The following is a 22,602-nucleotide window of genomic DNA, read 5'->3' on the forward strand; positions in this document are numbered from 1 at the left end:
GGGGGGGCAAGGTTGAGGCGAGCCGAGGGTGGGGGGCAGCCCCTTCTGGCTGAGGCTGATAAGAAGGGCCAGGAACTGGCTCGCTGCCCTCTGCGGGGGGGGGGGGGGGCAAGCCTTCAGTCACCGGGAGCAAAGCATGCTGGCTGCACGGGTTGGGGACGGTGGGGAGCGAGGCGTGATCTCCCTCCCATGTCCTTCCCCCTTCCACTAAACAAATAAAGCTGAGCTGTCGCAGCCCCGCAGGCTGCCGCTGGTGCCCCAGCCTGGCGCGGGGAAGGCAGTGCTGCCACTTGGCTCCGGGAACCGCGGCTGCCGGCTATCAGCCTTCTCATCGCCTCTCCCAGCTGGAAGAGAATTTAATCCACCAGCCTCCTCTCCACACGCACTGGGACTCCTTTTGATGTTCCTCTTTATCTCCCTTCCCAACAAAATTGCCCCTCAACAGCTCCAAGAGGGCCTCCTGCCTCTGCCCGCCCTGCTCCCTCCCTCCCAGCCCCAGTGAACCGCCCTCCGTTGGACCAGGCAGTAAGCGAGGCCAGGCTCTCGCCCTTCAACTCCCTGGGTCCCTGACCTTGCAGAGGAGCCTAACCCTGGGCCTCACTCCTGCCCTTGGGAGAATGGGGGAGGAGCCCACCCGTGCCCTCTCGGGCCAGTTCTTTGCTTGCATTGGAAGCACTGTTGTGCGGTGGGAGGGGCTGGAGGGCTGGGTGGTTGAGAGCCCACACTGCGATGGAGACAGAACAGACCAACTTCAAATCCTTCTCTGGCAGCTGTGACACCTGAATGAGTTGCCCTCCCGCGCCTCGCTTTCCTTCTCCAGAAAAGGCGTTCACTGATGCTGATGTCAGTGAAGATTGTGGTTAAGTCACATGCAGCACACAGTGGGGCTTCATAAACAGAAGCTGTCTGGAGTAAATCAGGGTTTTGCCCCACTTTAGTGAACTGGGTGAACTTCACACACATATCCCATCCCGAGGGGCTCACAGTCACAAGCCAAGTCCCGGCAGGACTTGGCCGTCTGGGCAGGTTCTGAAAGGGGCAAGCCGAGCATTTAATGGGACTTAGCCGGAAGTTGCCCTGGGGTCTCAGGACGGTGGGCCTGAGTGAACATCCAGCCCCTGATGGCAAATCTAGGATGGGGACCTCATTCCTTGAGACCCAGAAACCGGGTCTGGGGGGCCAGTGCTCCTGCCCGGCCAGCTACAGGGGCTGAGTCCACACTGAGCTCAGCCCCACCTTCCCAGGCACGTCTTCTGTCCCTCTCTCTGGTTCTCCATCTGGGCACCACGTGGCAGCTCCAGCCCCCACCCCCACACCCCCACGAGGTGTTTACTGGGCTTTCTCTCTCCAGCTGCTCATCCACCACTCCTTGATGGCCAATTCTTCCCTGTTCTCAGACTCGCTCCCTGCCTTGCCTTGTTCTGTCCTGGCTGTCTCAAACATCAGGGAGCATCAGGACACCTGGAGGGCTGGCTGAACGGTGCTCGCCCCGCCCCTTGTGTTTCTCGGAGGGGTAGATCTGGGCGTGGCCCAAAATATGCATTTCTAACGAGGTTTTTTGGTCAAGCTGTCTACTGTCCCTTTACAGAGAACCACCGCTCTGCCTTCGTGGTTCTCACCCTTGGACGCGCAGTACAACGAATAATGTGGAGAGTGTTACGAGGTCCTGAGGTCTGGTCTCCTCCCTCTCACCCACATCTGGCGTGCAGCCGAGGCAGTGGGATATTTTAAAGACCCCTCCCCGATTGTGCTGGGTGGCCCAATGCAGGACTCCCGCTCTGCCTCTCCCCTGCTCACCCCTCTGGACCCCTGTGGGTGCTGCCGAGCCCCTGCCTGCCCCTACTGATGTCTTCGCAACCCTGGCTGCACAATGCGGTTCCCTAGCGAGCATGGAAAACCTGCAGCTGCCTGGGCCCCACCCCGACAGGTTCTGACACAGGGGCCGTGGGCGGTTTTGTGTCTGATTTTTAGAGCTCTGCTGGTGGCTCCGATGTGCAGCCTGGGGAGGAGGCTACACCTGCAGGTGTGACTCGCACTCACTGCCGAGTTCACCTGCCTCATTTTCACCAGTATCCCTGTGCTCAGAGCCTAGAGTGCCTCCCCATTGCTCACGAAGACAGTGCCAAAGCCCTCCAGACCGTGCCTGCCATGGGACCGCCCCCCCCAGCCTCCTTCTCTCCCAGCAATCTCTCCAGCTCTTCCCCACTTGCACCCTTTGCAGATCGGCTCCCTGTCTGCCTCCTCACTAATTCCTCCTTCCTGCTCCATGCCTTTGCTGAGGCCAGTGGGGGTCCCAGCCCAGCAGTGGCAAGGAAGGCAGCACCTGAAACTTGTGAGAAGTGGAAATTCACAGGCCCCAAATCAGGGAGTCCTGGCGGTGGGCGGCAGCCTCTGGCTTAACAAAGCATCCAGGTGCTTCCCATGCACGCTAAGGACGGAGCTATCGGCATATAAAGCCACTTCCTCCCCACGGACTCCCTCCTCTTCTAGCTCCTGCGCCTTCATTCCTAAAGCCAGTACAAAGCTCCCCTTCTTGGGGCACCCTTCCTGGCTTGGCCTCATCTGCTGGCGCTCACTCGGATTCTGCCCTGGGGTGCTCAGTGTTACCACCTCCGTTTGCTCTGGGAACTCATACTGCACTGGAGCTGCTACTGGGGGACGCCCTGACCCCGCTTCCATCAGCCTAGATGGCACCCTGGCCTGGGCTTTTATCCTCACTCTGGGGCCAAGAAGCTGTGCAACCTTGGGTGACTCACTCAACCTCTCTGAAGTCCATTTCCTCTGGAGGGGTTTCCAAGCTCCAGTGTTTCCTCATCTCCACCCTATGGCCTATGGGGAGAGGATCACCCAGACCACAGGGTGAGGAAAAGCTGCTCAAACCCAGCGGCCTCTTGGGCACCCACCGTGTCCCTGCTCTGTTGTGGGTTTACAGTGCCCGAGGCATGTTCAGGGGCCTCGTGGACTCCCAGCATTCCACAGTAACCACAGAGGATGATTCTGTGCTGCTTCTGAACCGTGCCTGGCAAAGAGTTGGTGTCCGGTAATTGTGTGCTGTGCTGTTGTTAATATCGGCCCCTTTTTGTACACTGACGGGATAATCTCCGAGGCTTGGATGGAAGTGACAAAACCCCACCCAGAGCGATGCGTGTAGCGCACTGCCGTTTGTGTCAGGGAGGGGAGCCACAGATACGTAGAGCTCATGGTACTTGCGTGGATTTGGTGGGGAAGAGACCCCGGGACGGGGTGTGGTGGTGGCCTCCAGAGAAGGTTCTCCAGTGGCTGGGACAGGGAGACAGCAGCGTGCCCTTTATACTTTTGAACTATGTGAAAATTTTCCATGCCTGTATTTATCACGTCTTCACATTTTCTGTGTTAGGAAGTTTAAAAACTTGACAGTGCTTCGGGTCCTTTTCTACAGGGGTGTGGTCTAGACTCCCGGGAGGAGGATATAGGGAGGTGCCCCCCCCCAGCGCTACGCCCCTCCCCACCTCCCTCTGCATGAGGACGGAGTGCTAGCGTCCGGGAGTGTATGCGGTCCTCTGCTTCCCTCTCCTCTCTCTGGGTGTGGGGCCCATCAGACAGGAAGGGGGCTGTTCCTCTGGAGCAGGGTGTGCTCCTGGGGTCCACTCGGCCCCTCTCCCTCACCCGGACCTCCAATCTCACCATCTTTTCTTTCCGGTTCCTTCCTCCTCTCCGTACATTTCCGGCTCCTTCTCTGTCTCCATACCCTTTGACTGACCGACTCCTACTGACAGAACTTGGTAAGTGAGCCTGGGCAGGGCAGGGGCTGGGGAGCCCGGCATCAGTGGGGAAGGGGTTGCAGAGGGGGCGTTGCTCCACCTGCCCAGCCAGAGGGCAGCCCGCCCCCACCTAGCCCGCCCCCACCTCCTCGGGGCTCCAGGTCCTGTGGCGGAGGGAGCGGTGTTCGTGTCACCTGCTCAGAGCTGTCACACTCTGCCGGTTTGGGCTATTAGTGCCCCTTCGGGCATTTAATTGGGCCTCTGTCTGACGGATGGATTCCATGCCAGGGAGAACTGAGGACTCCACACACAGACAGGGCCGAGGGAGCGCGGCCCGCACCGTCTGCAGGAGCCAGTCTGGGTGGGGGCTCTGGAGGCCCTGCTGCCTGTCTGGACCCCAAGATTGGCAGTGCTCCTGTTTTGCCAATTTGTAATTACAAATAGAAAAAATTTAAGAGACTGAGGGGTAAATGGAAATATTAATATGCATTCATTCCCCAAACGTATTTGACCACCTGTGGGACAGGTCCAGGGTTGGAAGAATCTAGTGAACTCTCAGGCTTCACGGTGAGGTGGGGGGGGGGCATCCTTTCCAGCCTTGCCAGGACCATCCCCTTCTCACCATGGAAAGGCTTCCAGATGGCCTGGCTGACCCCCTCACAGCAGGAACGGGTTCTGGAAGGGATCCCTGGGCAACCAAGAGGAGAGGCATGCTTTGCCAGCCCTCGGTTCCAAAGAAACGCATACACACAGGGGCTGTGCTGGGCACTGTGCCAGGGGGAGCAGCCTGGGCAGGAGGACATTCCCTGCTGGTGCTCCCAGCCCAGGTCTGTCACCCAGTGAGCATCTGCAATAAAGGGTCAGGAGAGGCTCTCCACAGGTTGGTGACAAACCACAAGCCTGTCTGCCTAGGTTGAAGGAGGCTTATTTGGGGGTAATTACCCCCTGGGGGAGTTGACTCCATCTCTGAGCAGGCCAGACTCTGGGGAGTCAGTAAGCCGTGTCCCCCCTTCAGCAGGGGCTCTTTGGATCTGAGGTCTTGGGTAGCATGGAGACCTCACACCCTTTATGTCAGAACAAGCTAAGTGGCGTCTGAGGGCCCTGAGCTCGGGCCCTGTTAGAATGATTAGAAACACCTGACCCGGAGGGAGGTCCACCACCCCCCAACCTGCAACCATGGATTTCAGCTACTGGGCCACAGCAGAGCCCGTGGAGGACATGGCAGCTCTGAGCTACCCAGGATCCAGTGTCCTCCGGGCCACCACTAGCTGGACACAGTGTGGGGCCCACGGGGGTTCACTTTGCCATTCAGCTGCTCAGGTTACTCCCATTCCATGTGTAAGGAAGCCAGTGTTCTCCCAGATTGATACCTGGGGGGGGGGGCTGGGGAGGGGAAGAAGCCGTGTCCTGCTCTGTCTCTCATGCCCTCTCCTGCCCAAGCCTGCCTGGGACACATACTTGCTTCTCTCCCTTCCCTTCCCCTCTGGCCCTCTTTCCTGTCTCCCTGCTGGGTCGTGCAGCTGCAGATCCCCCCCCCCCCCCCCCCCCCNTTGAACCATCTGGAAGGGATATTTGGGGCATCTGAAGGGATAACAAAGGCAAAAAGGACTGATGGAGACTTCCAGCGGGCCCAGACTGGAGGAGGCAGGGTCTGAGAGCCAGGCCAGTGTGACCCAGAGGAGGCCAGACCACACTGGGGTGGGGCGCAGGCAAGCCCTGCTCTGGACCCTGCCCCTCCTTTCTGTCCACCAAAGCCACTCTGCTCTGGACCCTCGGCCTCCTGAGCCCTTTCTGACTGGTTTCTTCTCCATTCTGCCCTAGGGCCTGAACAGCATGTTCGAGGTGTACCTGGTGGGGAACAATTCCCAGCATTTCATCATCTCCCCCACCTCTGTCCAAGGGAAAGCAGACATTCGCATCCGGGTGGCTGTCCCCCTGGACTACGAGACTGTGGACCGCTACGATTTTGATGTAAGGCCCCCTCAATATTTCTTTGCCGGGTGGGAGGGTTTCAAAGGAGGCAGAGGGGAATACCCTCTCCTTAAACTCCCCCTTCCGCCTCTCTCCAGTCCTCCCCTGTGGATCCGACTCCAGGAAGTCCACTGAGCCCGTGGCAGAGGCTGGGCTGAGCCTCCCCTTTTTAAGGAGGACAAGGAAGTGTTTGGGAAATGAACAGCATTTTACCAGGCACGGTCACAGCCCCAAAACCCATAAGGAGCCTCACTGCCCAGCCCCTGCCAGCCCAGCCCCCAGCAGAATCCATGGCCACCCTGGCTTCGGAGCACTGCTGGAGAGACTCCCAGCAGCACACACCTGGGGTGGGCAGTGACTCAGACAGGAACTCTGGGTTAGGACCTGCAAAGACGCCAGGGGGACTCGGGGGGACAAGGCTCCGGGAGCATGTGAGAGCTCACCTGAGCCCCCGCTCTGCACACCCAGCTCTTTGCCAATGAGAGCGTGCCTGACCATGTGGGCTATGCCAAGGTGAAGATCGCCCTCATCAACGAGAATGACAACCGGCCCATCTTCAGCCAGCCACTGTACAACACCAGCTTGTACGAGAATGCCACCGTGGGGACCTCTGTGCTGACAGTCCTGGTGAGTCCCGCTCTTCTGCAGGGCCACTGAGCTCTGGGGAAGTCCATGGGGAGGCAGCCAGAGGGACTGGTCCACGAAACATGGGCAGTCAGGGAAGGGGGTTCTCCTGAGCCCCCAGAAGCTGTGGTGTTTGCGTATTAAAGCAGCTGGATTCTTTATGATGGGGCTTCCATGGTCTGGGCAACAATGTGGAAAGAGGACCAACCAGGGGGAGGAGGGGACTGGGCCAAGGACACTGGTTTTCTGCCTTGTCTCTGAGAGGCACTGAGCCTAGGTGGGCCGGGAGCCCTGGAAGTGTCCTCTAATGGGGATAGAGGCCAGCCGTCTCTGAGGAGGGCCGCCCTCCCTCTAAGCGCCAGGGAAGAATGGGCTCCTTGAGGGTGCCTGGCCATCCCCAGCTCCTCTTAGCTGAGACTTTGACAGGGGGCGCTCCCAGTGTCCATTTGTATCAGTCAGTACTCTTGATGGCAAGGGACACAAACCCTCCAGTGGTTCAAGCAAAAAAAGGATCAGCTCATGTAATCCAAAGTATAAATGATTTCAGGCATGGCTGTACCCAGGCACCACTCAGTTAGCAGGAATCTGACTTTAGCACCAGGCTCTGCTTTTTCTTTTTCTTTTTTCTTTTCTTTTTTTTTACATTGGCCGAGAGGAACACCAGCAGCCCCAGCCTTGCTTCTTACCAATTTATCAACTCTAGTGGGAAAACAATATTCTTTTTCAGTAGTTCCAGCAAAAGTCCCAGAGCCAGTTCTCCTTGCTGGGCCATCCTGGAGCCAATCACCATGATCCTGCCTACCGGAGATGGGTCACGCTCTTCCTAGTGGGGCCAGGGGTTGGGCCCACTTCATCCAAACTCTGTGGGCTGAAAATGGGAAAGGAGCTATGCCAAAGGGGCTTCTGTTAGCAGAACAAAGAAGATTGGTTGCCGAGCAAATCAAAGTGTGACAGAAGCTCAGCCCTTACCCGTATAGGTGCTCAGTAAATGTGACGGAGTTGAGCTCTCTGCGCATTCTGAGGGCCTCGGGGTCCTCGCTTCCATTACTTGCTCCATCCTTACTCCAAGCCAAGACCTTGCCTGCTGATCCCAGGCCCCCTACTCCGAAGTGTGTTTACTCTACCGACAGATGGTGTGAAGCCGTCCTGAGCCCCAGGCCCTTCCCATCTGACAGTTATTAATACTTCAAACAGATGTTTAGCTAGGCGGGCCAACAGACATAAACACCAAGTCTGCTGTGGCTGCTTTCCTCCCCCCTGCTTCCCCAGGCTGTGGCCCCCCTGGCTTCCACCAAGGTGTCCTTGTAATTAGTCACCTGGTGCTTGAGGCCCCCCCATGGACCCTCTTGCAGCCTCTAGGGGCCCAGCCAGAGAGCAAGTGCCAGAGGGTTTGGCCTTCTGGACCCAAAGTGAGTCCGCAGGACCCCTTCCCCCCAAGCTATCTTCAAATATCAGGGTGAAGGACAGCCAAGCAGCCTGTGCTTCAGGGCCCACATGGCAACGAATTTGGGTGTCAGGCTTGGTGGGTGTCCAGGGATTCCTCCCCGGTATTCTTGCTGGGGACGGAGGTCTCACTTTGCAGTCGCAAGTTCCCGTGGCCCTGGGGAAGGTTTGCGGAACCTAGGCAACAGGTGGGGTGTGACGGGTCAGAAGGCACACCTCTTGCTGGTGATGGCCAGTTGCTGCTGCCAAGGACAATGCGTGAGGCCCAGTCTCCTCTGGGGCTACCACTGGAGAGCAGGTCCTCAAACCGGGTTTTCTCAAGCGCTAGAGGAGTTCCTGGGCCTGCGTGGACCCCGCCTGCTGCCCACAACCCCTTCTCCAGTTCCTCTCCGGGTGTTTAACAGATGCATTTAGCCTCTCGAGTGTCTCTGCCCAGGGCTGGCTCATTTGGTCAGCCTCCAGTTCCTGAGTCTGTCTAAGCCTTGCCCACCTCCTTCTCAACACCCCGGCCCCAGGGTTGTGGGACTGTGCAGATATGAGGGGCCATTTCACCCAGTAATAAGCTCCAGGACCAGGGCTGTGTGCCTGTGGGAGCCCAGGACCTCCGGGGAAACCGTGGGCCCTGCTTTCCTCGCTTCGGCTGTGTGCTGGTCTATCCACGTGGCCTCTGAGGGCCTCCATTTCCTTGTCTGCAAAGTGGGTGTGAGACCTCCCAAGGCTGCTGCCAGGAGGTGTGAGTGTTGGATGCGAAGGCATCCCCTGGGCAACCCTACTTACCCACCATCCTCTCCCAGCCTCCCCCAGGGCGCTTCCAGAGCCCTAGCAGGGAGCGTGTTTCGTGGCCACACCCGGCGCCCTGCCCAGCCTGACCTGGCCGTCCCCCACACCCTGCCATTTCCAGGGGTCAGCCTGATCTTTGCACCTCCTTTGCTGCAGGAGGAGCTGAAGTTATAGCTGCCTGCTCAGGGACTGTGAAATTCCTTCTCCATGACCTTTTCTAGGATGTTATTAAAATGTTTCATGGGCAGTTGTGTCAGGAAAAAAAGTTATGAAGAAAAGGAAAATGTTTTAATTTGCACCGAGGGCTGCGGCAGAGCCTGCTGTGAGGGATGTCCCCGGCCCCCACCCTGGCCCTGGCCTGGTTCTTTGGGCTCACCACCCATCCTAGAGGGAGGCAGCAGCTTGAAAGCTGGGTGGGGAAGCTGGGAGAGGAGGGGCCATCACCTCCAGCCTGGTCTCCCAGCCGGGTGGAAGGGCTAGACCCTTGTACCTCCCCGCTCCCTGGACCTCCCCCAGCCCAGGTTTTGAGGCCCCTACGGCCCCCCAGTTACAGCAAAAGGAGTGCCCACTGGTGGAGGGGCAAGAGTGCGGACCCAGGGTGCAGAGGCTTGACCTTGAGCACCACCTCTGCTCCGGCCAACCTTGGGTGACTAGGGCAGAAGCTGCTTCTCTTCTTGCACCTAATCTGTTAAATGAACAAGATGGACTAAGATGTGTCCGCAGTCCCTTCCGGACCTCGTGCCTTGGGCAGTCACGCCCCTAGCTGACCTCTGAGGGCGCCACTGCCACTGTGGTAATCGTTTCCGTGGCGTCCCTGGTGAGCCCTGGTTGGAAACCGGCACCTCACACGCGCTGTGTCTAACCCCCGCACGTGCAGTCCATCTCGTCTTACGGTTGAGGGAACGGAGGCTCAGGTTAAGTGCTGTACAGCTTGCTCAGGGCCCCCAGGCTAGCAAGCAATTGCGCTGAAATTCACCAAAAGACCGCCTGACCCCAAGCCATAGGCTCTTAGCCACCGCGGCTGCCCGGCCAGAAGGTTCTGTGTTGGACCGCTGAGCCTGTCCTTTCAGTAACGCTCAGAGCTGAGAGGAAAGAGAGGAGCTGGGGAGCGCTCTTTGCAGGACCTGGGTGGACAGGCCTTGTATCTCTGGGTGACACCCGAGTCTCTGGCACCATCAGGTGAATTTCCGGTTCCGTAGGTCCCCAGCCCCTGGAGGGTCAGAGCTGGGGGAGCTCCTCTCACTGATGAGAAGACCAAGTCAGGGAGACTGGAGCACTTCGCCTAGGGAAGCACAAACCCCAAGGCAGCCCAGCGCTGTCTTCATGAGGAGAGGCTTGCTGGAAGGCAGGAGGACGCAGGACAGACATCGGAGCCAGTCCTCTGAAGGGTGACCACGCAGGGGAGGGATGTGCAGGGGCACATGCACCCACATATGTTTGGGGGGCACATGAAGTATGCTTGTGGGGCATGTGTGTGCGCCACAGAGGCGTGCTCTCATATCCATACACGCACGTGTGTATGCGGCTCCATGTGCTCAGGGGCGTGTGTATATAACACGTGTCTGTGTATATAACACATAAAACTTCCCGTATCCTGCTGGTGGCACCCCATCCTCTAGGCTGTGTGGTTTGTCACCCTCTCCTATCCCTGGCTGCTCTGATTTTCACCTTCCCATCCTGTCTCCTGCCCTGACAAGAGTCAGGCGGCAGGAGGTGGGGTGTCTTCTTCCTGGGCTTGGGGCAGCTCTGCAGCCTGTCCAATTGGAACCTGGCGCCTAGCGGTTTTCCTGGGCAGTGAGAAAGCAATCTGACCATTCATTCATCTAACAAATATGTTTTGAATACCTAGTGTGTGCTAGACATGTGGCCCTGAGGACTGTAGTGATGTGAGTCTTGCCCTCGTGAAGTTTACAGTCTCCTGGGAAAGTCTGAGGTTAATACTAAGAAATGAATCTTTATTATTTGCCATGATGGAGAGAGCAGGGAAGGATGAAAACCTGTAATAGGACATCTGACCTTGACTGGAGTGAGGGAAGTCTTCCCTGAGGAAGTAGCAATTGCATAGGCCTTAACAGGTGAGTGATGGAAGGGAAGCACGTTGGACAAAGAGGGAATAGCTGTGCAAAGGCCCTGTGGCTGAAATATAGAGAGGGGGATGTGCTCTGTAGGGAGGTGGAGTTCCATTCCTATGATATGGGTTGGATTCAGCTCTCTCCCTCCTGAATTGCTACCCATCCCAAATATAACCATTGGGCTGCTATTCTGATAGCGAAGAAATCTTGTATCAAACCATCTCCATTCTCATACCTGTTCCATCGTGGTGGTCCATGGCAGGCATTTGGGAGACCCCTGAGAGAGGCTGTACCTGGGATATGCAATGAGCCAGCCCAGCCTCCTGCAATAGGGAGCGCATATCCCGGATTTATTAGCTCCATCAGAGAGGGACGCGGAGAAGGAACAGCTGCCAGGAAGGAGGTTATTCCCAGGGCAGAGTTTACTGCCCTCCGGGACCTTCTGTCCCTGCTCCAGAGAGCTAGGGCACAGCAGGAACAGGCAGAAGATGGACTGTCAGACAAGACAGGATTCTTCTCTAGGCATAGAAATCAAAGCAAGAAGGAGAGGCGTGTAAGCACCCCGACCGGGTAGGCATGGGGCCCAGTTTGCTCAGCCCGGGGGCAGAGTGCTACCCCTTGGCTCCAGGGTGGCCTTGTTGGGGCTGACAGGCATGGTTCCTCTCTCTCCTCCCTGCTCCTCTTCCCAGCCTGTCCTTAGGAGACTAGTAATGTCTTGGGCAGGGTCGTGAATCTGGTTCTGCTGTGGGCTGGCCACTCCTTCTCCAGGTTTGACTTCCTTCGCATGACGTGAGGAAAGTCGCACCTGCCCAGCACACATGGCCAGGTTGCTGGGAGACCCCAGTGGGGGTCAAGGGCTTACAGTGGTCCACAGTGATTTTTATTATGAGTGGCCTTCAGGGACCCTGATCCGGCTGCCCTCTACCCCTTCAGCCTGTGTGCAAGCCCAGCTCTGCTGAGATGGGCCCTTGACAGGCCCCTGAGCCTATTTCGTCCCCGGCCTGGGGAGATGCGCTGAGAGGTCCTGCCTGGGAGGGCTGCTGTGAGATTGGAATGGGACAGCGTGGGAGGGCACTCAGCGCCAAGCCCGGCCAGCAGCCTACTCTGAGGGTGTGCGTGCGGCCTGGGCATGTGCTCAGGGACCTGGATTCAGAAGGCCCCATACTTGGCCTGATGTGCTGCTGTCACTGTCTTGAAATTCTTAATTTTTGAACAAGGGGCCCTGTGTGCTTACTGGCGCTGGGCCCTGCAAATTACAGAGCTTGTCCTGGCTGTAGCAGCCCACAGGCATGCCCTTCTTTGCTGGTTTCGTGCGGTCCCACGCTCAGCACACACTAGGTTCAGGCTTGCTTTGTGGCGTGCTCTGAGCGAGGACCCTCAGAGCTGGGTTTGTGGCGTCAGAAACCACCCGAACTTGGCTGCATGAAGCAACAGCTGTTTTCTGACCCTCATGGTTCGGGTGGGTCAGGAATTGGACAGAGCTCAGCAAGGGGGCCCTTCTCTGTTCCTGCGGGTGTGGGGGTGACCCCAGCAGCTGGAGGCATCTCTCTCCCTTGTCTGGAGCCTGGGCTGGGCCCACTGAAGGACTGGCTCAGCCTGACTGTCACGAGCACCCACACAGGGCCTCTCCCCACAGGGTAGGCATCACAGACACAGGCATTCTGAGCCGGAGACCCTCAGCGGAGGCCTCTGGGGAAAGAGTGTCCCAAGAGAACCAGGTGGAAGCTGTGTGGCCATTTCTGACCTAGCCTCAAATTCACATAGTCCTTTACACTGAATTCTGTTTGTTATAGGGAGTCACCAAAGCAAGTTCCCGTCAAGGGCAGGGGATGGAGACACCTCCAGCTCTCAGTGGAAAGAAGGTCAAGGCATTTACACAAATGTAGATGTCTTGGAACCATAAGCGCTCCAGTTCAATAACCCTTCTTCCCAGCTCCCCTGTGTGCCCTGCACCTCCTTTTCCCTGGCTCTTCTCACCACTCAGGAATTTTTTGGCTCCTGTCCTTTCCTCCCCGCTGCACTGGAAACTTCCTTAGGGCAAGCAGAGTCTGGGGATGCAGACCCCCCACCTAGGAACAAAGATAGGGGGCTGTGAGGTATGATGGCCACCAGATTCCAGGATCCCCCGGGGCCTCCTTGTCCTAATCAGGTCATGTGGTTGAAAGGTCAAGGCTGAAATGCACCCAGCCCCTCTCAGCCTGGCTCTGTGGACAGGCAAACAGGAGCTGACCCTGCTTTTTTGGTTGCTGCTGGGCAGAGCTGGGTGCCCTCTGTGAGCCCCTGCGTCTCCACCGCAGAAGCCTTACCTACCGTCCCTCCCAGAGCAGGACTCCATGCTCTCTGAGGCACAGGGGGCCCCCAGAGGCATTCAGTGGCTGTTTATCAAGGGCCTAGAATAATGGCAGTGAGCAAGACAGACAAACATCCCTGTCCATTCTAGGGGCATTCCTTCCTCTGCAAGGAAGCAGAGTATGTCAAGTGGGAAGAAGTGTCATGGGGAAAAAGAGAAGTGGGCCGGCGGGGAGCGCCAGGGGTGGCAGTGTTACTATGTGCTCTCAGGGAGTCAGGGGGAGACAGACCTGTCATAGAAGGTGACAGTGGATAGAGGCCTGAAGGACTGGAGAGGCGGGCAGAATTTGGGAAAAGCTGCCCTAGGCTGAGGGAGTTGCAGGGAGATACTGGGAGACAAGAGCCTGGGGGTGTAGGTGGAGGCGAGGTGGTAAGGAGGTGACTGGCGAGGACAGGGAGCCCATGGAGGGGACAGCCAGAGAGGTCTGATGGACCGCAGTGGTTGCCATGTGGGGAGTAGGCTGGGGTGGGGGTGGGGAAGAGCGAGGGCATGGAAGGCTCCAGGATGGAGGCTGGCAGGGCAGGTGAGAGGTGATAGCAGTGCTCCTGCTCGGGTCTGGGCCACGGCTTCCCTATTCCCCCAGGCCCCCAGGGTCCATCATCCGTCTTCATTTCCACCTGAATGCCAGGTGGGGCCTGTGCCTTGGCAAGCACAGACGTGGGCAGACACTGGGAAGGAGTCCTGCCTCAGCTTCTTACTAGCAGGTTGGCCTTGGGCTAATAACTTCCTTTCCCTGGCTTTCAGTTTCGTCCTCTATAAAACGGGGAGAAGGATCCCCATCTCGGCAGTGCTGCGGGACAACGTATGGAAAGGAGGTTGTCCAGGGTCCCCGCATAGCTGAGGCTTTGGTATTAGTACCAGCAGCTGCTGCATGCCAAGTGTCCAGGGCTCTCCGCTCTGTTCTAGAACAGTGGCCTTCTCTCTGCTTCTGATAGCAGCTGTTCAACTTGATTCTATCATCGTATAAAGCTGGTGACGGAAATTGCCAACGTGAATTATTAGTAAGTCTGGGAGATAACATGACCCGACGAGCGGCCTTCGTCCAGGTACATCAGCAAGACCCAATGGAGACAGGCAGGTCAAAGCAGAGAAGAGCCAAAGCTGGACTTCCTGACAGGCCTGGGCCACCTCTTCCACCTTCCCCTTCCTGAGAAGGGCCGCCTGGCCCCCCCTACCTGGCGCTATCCCTCCCCAACCCCTCCTGACACCCTTCACTGCAGGCATCTTAATTGATCTCATTGTTCTCCAGTCCCTTGAGACCGGAGACTCCAGCTGTGCTTAAACAGAACAAAATCTCTTCCAATTTCCCCACCGTTTAAAAGAAAATTGAATATCTGCAGCCTGGGGAGGGGAAGAGGGAGGTGAAACACACACACACACACACACACACACGCACGCACGCACGCACACACGTCGCCCCAGCCCCCCTTGCAAGCTGGCCGGCCTTTGTAGGTTGTAGGCACACCCTCCCCCATTTGGGGCGTGTCCAGGCTGTACTTCTGGACCCCTTTAATCTACTCTGGGTTCATCTCCAGTTGGAGGGGCCGCTGTGGTGCCTACCAGGTGCCGGAGGAAGTGGAGCTGGCTGCGGTGATTGACGGGTCGGGCTCCTCCGTCTGTCAGGCTTAGTGCTCCTCGGCTGTGTGTATCTCTTTAATCTAAATATCCGTAAAACCGAATTGGGATGGGGTGAGTAGGACAGGCACTAAGGAGAGACAGAGAGCACACAGCTGGCTGCCGCCTGCCCACCACCATCCAGAACTTCTGGAAGGAGCCCTTCCTGGCAGGGCGGGTGTGAGGATGGAGAGTTGCCCCCCCCCCGAAGTGATTGCCCTGGACCTTGTTTAAGGTCTAACCATTTTGGGTCATTCAGTCATGCAGCTACTTGACTTTTGGCAATTGATGGAAAGCCCCATTGCCTGTCAAGGCCTTGAACCTTCCCTAACTGGTGCCTCCAGAATTCGCCGTCCTTGAGCACAGCAGCTCTGCCACTGACCTTTGCCCCTTGACCAGAAACTGAAAGGTCAGACCTCGTGAGCGGGTGTTGTGAGTTTGGCAAATGATAAACCCTGAGTGGTAGGTTAGTCTTCTCTTCTGACAGCGACAGACGCCCGGAGACATCAGGAACCCTCCCCAGGTCGGCCAGCTAGTGAGCACGCAAGCCAGGTTTCATACCTGGGTCTGTCCAACTCCAACACCCCCGGGGCCCTCTCCTGTTTGCTGGTCTCCATCAAGTTCCCCCCACACACTGGGCCCCAGTCTCTTGCTGCAGTGGGGGTACTCCAAAGTCCGGGCAGATGGCAGGGCGCGGGCCTGGGATGCGGGAGCTGTTCCGTTACCGGCTGACCTTGAGCAGGTCCCCGGCTTCCGGGACCTTGGTGTCCTCATCTGTAAAATGAAGGGGTTGTGCTGAACACTTTCTAAGGCCCCCGTGCTAACAACATGTGACTGCCTGCCCCCAGAGAGCCCGGCCACCCGCGCCCGGAGCCTGTGGCCCCCTGCACACTGCCTGTCAGAGTCCGCCTTCGGTAGGTTAGCTGCTGATTGCTCCTGCTCGAGCAGTTGCTCACAGGACGCCAGAGCAGAGCGAATGGAGCCCCTGGGCGAAGGGACATTAGGTAGCCGTAAGAGTGGCCAAGACAGAATGAGTTCATAAATGCAGTCAACCGACTGCCTGCCCGGAATCCACCTGTGCCCTGTGCTGGGAAGGTTATGGGCCCTGGGACAGAACGACAGGGGTGGGTTGGGCTCAGAGCAGCCCCCAGGGCCTCGGCCTGAGAGTTTGTCCAGAGAGCAGCTGGGGGAGAAAGGCTGAGGGAGCGGGGAGGAGGGGGCCCACAGAGGTTTAGGGAGCAGTTGATCTGGACCTATGCACTTGGGGTAGCTTAATCTTGCTGCATGATCCTTAGGAGGGAATGAAGGCCGTGGTTCCTGCCAGCTGCTTTCTGGAGGGGCTCAAAGTCCCTATGCCTATTGGTTTCATGTTGTTCAAACTTTCTTTTACTATAATCCGTAATAAACCCTACATTTAACTTCATACTCGGGACACACACACACACACACACACCTCCATATCGATTACTTCCTTATCACGTGTAATGACACGCTCTAGTATTCTAGGTTTGGGGGTTTTTTGATGAGAACTTTTTAAGATCTATTCTCTTAGCAACTTTCAAATGTACCATGCAGTGTGATTAACTAGAATCGCCACGTTGGGCATTACGTCCTCATGAATTATTTATTTTATAACTGGAAGTTTGTAGCTTTTGATGCCCTTCACCTGTTCTGCCCTCCTCAGCACTCCCCACCTCTGTGAGCTGGGTCTTTGTGTTTTCAGGTTCCACATATGAGATCATTCAGAATTTGTCTTTCTCTGACTTAATTCACTTAGCATAATGCCCTCAGGGTCCATCCTTGTCACAAATGGCAAGATTTCCTTCTTTTTTATGGCCAGATAATATTCCGTTGTAAACATACACCACGCTTTCTGTATCCATCCATCCCTTGCTGGACACTTAGGTTGCTTCTCTACGTTAGCTGTTGCAAATAAAGCTACAGTGAACACGGGGCTGCATGTATCTTTTCAAGTTAGTGTTTTCATTTCTCTTTCTGATAGATACACAGAAGTCAGATTGCTGGATCATATGGTATTTCTATGTTTAATTTTTTTTTGGGGGGGGAACCTCCATATTGTTTTCCGTAGTGGCCGCACCAATTTATGTTCTCTCCAAAAGTGCCCAGGGTTCCCTTTGCTCCACATCCGCACCAACATTGTTGCTGCTTGTCTTTACGATGATAGCCATTCCGACAGTGAGGTGATAGCTCCTCGGGGTTCAGATTTGCATCTCCCTGCTGGTCCGGGATGTTGAGCACCTTTTCATGTGTCTGTTGGCCACCTGGATGTCATTAATGGAAGAATGTCTATTCAGGTCCTCTGCCCATTTTTTAAATCAGATGTTTTTCTACTGTTGAGTTTCCAGGAGTTCTTTATGTATTTGGGATATTATCCCCTTACCAGATTTGTGACTTGCAAATATTCTCTCCCATTCAGTAGGTTGCCTTTTCTTTTTGTTGGTGGCTTCCTTGGCTACGCAGAAGCTTTGTAATCTGAGGTTGTCCCGTTTATCTATTTTAGCTTCTGTTGCCTTTGCTTTTGGAGTCAGATCCAAAATGGCATCCCCACGCCTGGTGTCAAAGAGCCTACCACCTATGTTTTCTTCAAGGAATTTTATGGGTTTCAAATGTTTCATTCTTTTGCGTGTGGCTGTCCAGTTTTCCCAGCACCATTTATTGGAGAGACTGTCTTTTCTCCATGGAGTGTTCTTGGCTCCCTTGTCAAATATTACTTGACCCTGTATGCGTGGGTTCATTTCTGGGTTCTGTGGTCTGTTCCATTGATCTACGTGTCTGCTCTTATGCTGGTGCCTCACTGTTTCAATGACTATAGCTTTATGATACGGTTTGAAGTCAGGGCACATGACGCCTCCAGCTTTGTTCTTTTTTTGTCAAGATTACTTTGGCTGTTTGGGGTCTTTTGCGATTCCATATAAGTCTTAGGATTGTTCTATTTCTGTAGGGGAAATGCCATTGGAATCTTGATAGGGACTGTATTGAATCTATAGGTTGCTTTGGGTGGTGTGGACAATTAAACACTATTCATTCTTCCAACCTGTAAGCCTGGACTATCTCTGTTTGTGTCGCCTTCAACTTCTTTCCTCACACCTTATAGTTTTCACCTTAGTATATTGCTATTTTATTCCACCAGATTTCGTTTTTCAAAATGCTAGTCATGACCCACTAAATTGATTTCGTGACCAACTAATTCAAGTTTGAACATCTCTAGAAGAAGCCTCCTCTACTTTACTAGGCAATGACGATGAGGAGGATGATGGTGGTGGTGATATTATCTCATGTTCCTCAAGTGCTCACTACAGGAAGCAGAGTGGTAAAGACCCCAACCTCCAGACTTAAACCACCCAAGTGTATCCTGACTCTGCCATTTCTGAGCTATATGGCTGTGAATAGGTTACTTGTATCAGCAGTGACCTGGTACAGCTACCAGTCATAGAAACCCCCCCAAATAGTTTCTTAAACAAGATTGAGGTGTATTTCTCTCCCATGTAAAAGCAGTTTAGAGGTGAGCAGCCTTGGGCGGCTCCTTTAAGCTCTCTTCTCCACCCCATTTCTAGGATGTGGCCCTCATCTTCATGGTCCAAGGTGGTTGCTAGAACTCCAGCCATCACATCCATAGTTCAAGCTGCAGAATGAAGGAAATGAAGGATACTCTCCTTCCCTTTTGAGAAGACTTCCTAGAAATATCTTGCAAACTTTTGCTTTCATCTCTTTGGCCAGAACTTAGTCGTATGGCCGTGCTTGTCTACAGAGGAAGCTGGCCAATGTAGTATTTTAGGCAGATAGTGTCATACCACCTAAAAATAACAATTTTTATTCGTTAAAAAAGGGAGCATGGATGTTTAGTCTCTGCCAGATTACCTCTCTTGTGCGTCAGTTTTCTCTTCTGCAAAATGGTGATGAGGTTCGTTCCTCACAGATTTGTTGTGGGGCTTCAATGAGATAATACATAGACAGAACTTAGCACAGTGCCTGGCACAGAACAGGTCTGTGTCAAACGACAGGTACTATTACCGCCTGCCTGGCGCCAAGCTCAGCAGCTATGTGCGTTACCTCGTTGAACCCCCCCCCCCCATGACAACCTGGTGAGGTAGAAATTAGCCTTCCTATTTTATCAATGAGAGCATTGAGATTCAGCGAAGTTAGGTGTTTGCCTGAGGCCGTACCTGAGGAAGGGGCAGAGCTGAGGCATGAACCCTTGTTTCTAGTAACAGCCTCCTCACGGAGACAGAATCCCTCCCTGGGAGCCTAGTGAGACTGTGGGGCCAGAGGCTTGACAGGATGCACACTGCACTTGACCGGCCGATGTCCAAGCTGACTCCAAAGCCAGAGCTCCCTCTGCCTGCTCAGCCACCTGCAGCTGGTACCCCCTACCCAGAGGCAAGACAGGACCAGGACAAAACGCCCCTCTAAGCTCCCCTTGTAACAAGACCTGTAAACGTAGGGTCTGGAAGATAAAGATCTTCAATTTGTTGAATGACCCTGGGCAAGTCTTTCTGTGCAAGCCTCAGTTTCTCCATCTGCAAAATGGAGGGAATGCTGCTCATCCCTCTTCCTGTTCTGGGGACATTATTAGAACAGTGCAACCAGCATGTTTTGAACTCCTTGGGAAACAAGTCTTTGTAAAGGAAATATGCTGCTTTCCTATCAGGGAGCCTCCCTGTGTGAGAGAATTCTGACTCCTGGAGGTGGAGTGGGCAGGGGGGAGAGGGAACCCAAACGTCTGTGCGTGGGGGCTGCTTCTCAGGCATGAGTGCTCCCGGCACTCACCAAGTGTGACTGTCTTGCCATCAAGCCCTGGGCTGAACTGGCCCAGGTGAGTGAGGGCTAGGGCTGCAGGCTTCAGCTGGTCTCAGAGACCACGGGTGATTTATAGTTCCTGCGTCGGACTTTGACCTTAATTTCTTCTGTCGTTGTGGGGCTGTAAAATTCATTAGGGACCCGCAGGCGGAGTGATGGAGATGTCAGGCGGGCAATCATGTGGGTATTTAATCTATCAGATGTGTGGCTTGCCATTTAGGGAGACAACAAGAGAATGTGGAATCAATACAGTTCATTAGCGAGCAGTACGCACTGGCCCAATCAGTGCCCGCCAATGGCAGCAGGCATGGGGGGCATGCCACCTGGGCTCTAAGTCACCTTGGGGTAAGGACACGTCCTGGCGTGTGGGTGGGACCAGCCCCAGCCCAGGTACGTCTCCCCACCTTGCGAGAATTGGAGCTGCCTGTTGCATCCCACAGGGGCAGGGGAGAAGAGGGTCATAGGCAGGGCAGGGGTGTATGGTGAGATCCGGTAATGGGGGAGCCATGGTTTGACTGCACCGCCAGGGGGCTGATTAGACTGTCTTTTCTTCCTCCTTCCATCTCCTCTGCACATAAGGTGTCACTTAACTGAGCCTCAGCCCTGGTGTCTGGTCCCACCTCTCTCGAGCGCCCTCCCCTTCCCATCCTCTACCACACAATCCCGGCTTGATAACTGGCCCCGGAGAGGCCCTGCGTCCCTCCTGATTGTGAATGTCTCGTTCACCCCCAGGCAGCCAGCTACCCTCCCTCCTGCATCCCCGGAAAATGGCTTTCTGTATCCCGGTTTTCTTTGATGGTCAGATGTGATTTTTTTTTTTAAGTCACTCAGTTGAGTCCTCCTCAAAGCCAAGGGCATAAGGGAATGGACAGCAGTGTAGAAGGGTTAGGACCTGAATTTTTTTTTTCTTTTTTGTTTTGTGTGTGTGAATGTCGGACAGACTAGGGTTCAAATCCCAGCTCCGCCAGGGACCAGCTATGGGACCCTGGGACCCTGAGCCGCAGGCAGCTGTGAGGACAGGGTCGTACTGTTTGGCTCACCCAGCCTGTGTCCCAGGCCTGCTTCCCCCAGACGCAGACCCTGAGACAGGACTCGCGGGCAGGCAGTTTACTTGGGAGAGGTGGCCCCCCCGGTAACCCAGGACTGGGAAGTGAGATGAGGTCACCAACAGGGGTGTTGTGAAGCCACGTACCATGGGGGGCTATGGGAGTTCTGTCCACCGAGACATCCGAGGGGAGAGGTGAGCCAGTCCACCTCGGGGCAAGGAGGCTGGGGTATTGATCCAGCCGCTCCAGCCCCCACGGCATGAGGGCAGCTTCTGGGGATGTGGGTACCCTGACATGCCAACTGCTTCCTGGAGAAAAGAGCCTGCAGGCCAAGAGAGGCCCAGGTCCTGTCAGTAAAGCAGCCTCTGCCGGGCGGAGGTGAGCATCCGGGGGCTGTGTGTGACGCTGAAAGCTTCCAGCGGCTGAGCGCTTTCCCGTCCATAGGATGAGGGCGGCGTTAGTACTTCTCTCACAGAGTGGGAGTGGAAGTGGAATGTGGGCTACGCCAGACTGGGGCTCTAGTTATTTTCGGCTGGAGCTACCTTATCTGTAAAATGGGACTCGATTCCCGTCTTGCTGGTGGTTTTAAGGATTTGGGACAGATTGTGTCAAGTTCCTCACGCAATGCCAGGCCCACAGGTGATGCTCAGCAAGGCAGCGATCTCGGTTATCCTCGTGCCTCTGAGGGGGCCCCCATTCCTCCTCCAGGCACCAGCTCCTGCATTTCCCCAGCAGGACGCCCAGGGCCCACCAGGCCCGCCCAGGCCTGGGTGGCTGGCAGCTGCCTGCCACCCTGACAGCCTCTGACATCCCGTAATTGCTTTCCCAGGGAGACTCCTTTAAGCACAGAGCTGCTGGCCAGAGCAATTTGCTCCCCATCAATTTTTATTTCCAGGTTTTAAAATAAAGAGAAATAAAGAAGGGGGTGGGGGAGCCCAAGAACAATACTGTGTCTGCAAGAACAAACACGCCGGGGACCCCTCACGCCCGGAGAGCACCTGTCAGCCCCATCCTCAGCCCTGCTCCCCCCCCACACACAAGACAGACACTTCCAGACCTGGGCCGGGGGCTGACAGGCTGAGCGCCCTGTCCCCTCCATCCACACCCCGCCTGCAGCTGGCCCAGAGCGGTTCGACTGGGGGTGGAAAACTCATGCCTGCTCCTCTGGAGGCAGTTCCCCCTGCCAGGCAGGGACCTACAGCCCCTTACACGCAACACCTTCTTTAACCCTCACGACGATCCCGCGAGGCAGGTACTAGTATCAGGCCCATTTAACAGATGAGACAGCTGAGGCTTAGAGTACATGTTTCTGTAGTGGTTCCTCCTCTTTTCTCCTTCCTTTTCCTCCTCTCCTCCCCCTCTTCTCCCTCCTCTCTTTCTCCTTTTCCCCCCAGACCCCATCGTATCCTTCTGGTGCCCTTGCCTCCTCAGAAGTCCATCTACTCAGACCAGGGACTCCTGGCTTGTCACTGGTAGGAAGGACCTCGTAAGTCCTTCTTCCTATAAAATCTCTTCATCCACTACTGTTTGTGGAGGGCCTCCTGGTGCCTTGCGCGGGCTGGATGTGGGGGATGCATGCCGAACAAGACAGGTCCTGCCCTCAGGAAGCTTACAGTCTATGGGAACGAGATAGCCAGTGAACGTTCACCCCACTGTTCCTGCCGAAACCATGCCCTTCTCCCCACCGCATCCAGCCAGGCCCATCTGCCCCAGCTGAGTCCAGCCAGTTCCCAGCATGGCCCCGACCACCCCGGTCCAAGTCCATGGCCTCACCACTACTGACCACCGTGACCACCCCAGCTTTGAGTGCATAGAGCAGCAAATGGGCAGCTGCAAGAGTTTTTCCAGATATAAATGGGTCCTGCTAGCTGAGCCCGCGGGGGTGAGGAGCAGCCCTGTTGGCCCAGGGCAGTGGCATGCAAGCTTGTGTGGCAGGCACGACGAGCCTGCCCTGTCGGGAGCCCGAAGACCGGGTGGCAGGAGCAGAGTGATCCAGAGATGGCTCAGAGAGGAGGTCAGAGGTCGCAGAGCCTGGCCCGCCTCAGGGGTCATGGCAGGCAGTTTGGAATTTGTCTTCAATGCCCTGGGAGCCTTCTAAGGTGGCCCATGGGGTCTCCTACTGTCAATCTGGCTCGGACGGAGGA

General features: G+C 55.8%; 1 protein-coding gene across 1 annotated transcript in view; it reads left to right on the top strand.

Moving 5' to 3' along the window:
* Positions 1-22,602, top strand: part of CDH23 (cadherin related 23) — a 392,002-nt gene that overhangs the window by 241,511 nt on the left and 127,889 nt on the right. Inside the window, 4 exon segments of the mRNA XM_034663592.1 lie at positions 3,756-3,761; positions 5,562-5,711; positions 6,180-6,338; positions 9,758-9,838. Coding sequence (XP_034519483.1) covers positions 3,756-3,761; positions 5,562-5,711; positions 6,180-6,338; positions 9,758-9,838 — 396 coding nt within the window.

This window comes from Ailuropoda melanoleuca, chromosome 6, assembly GCF_002007445.2.
Source record: "Ailuropoda melanoleuca isolate Jingjing chromosome 6, ASM200744v2, whole genome shotgun sequence".
Classification (NCBI taxonomy): Eukaryota; Metazoa; Chordata; class Mammalia; order Carnivora; family Ursidae; genus Ailuropoda; species Ailuropoda melanoleuca.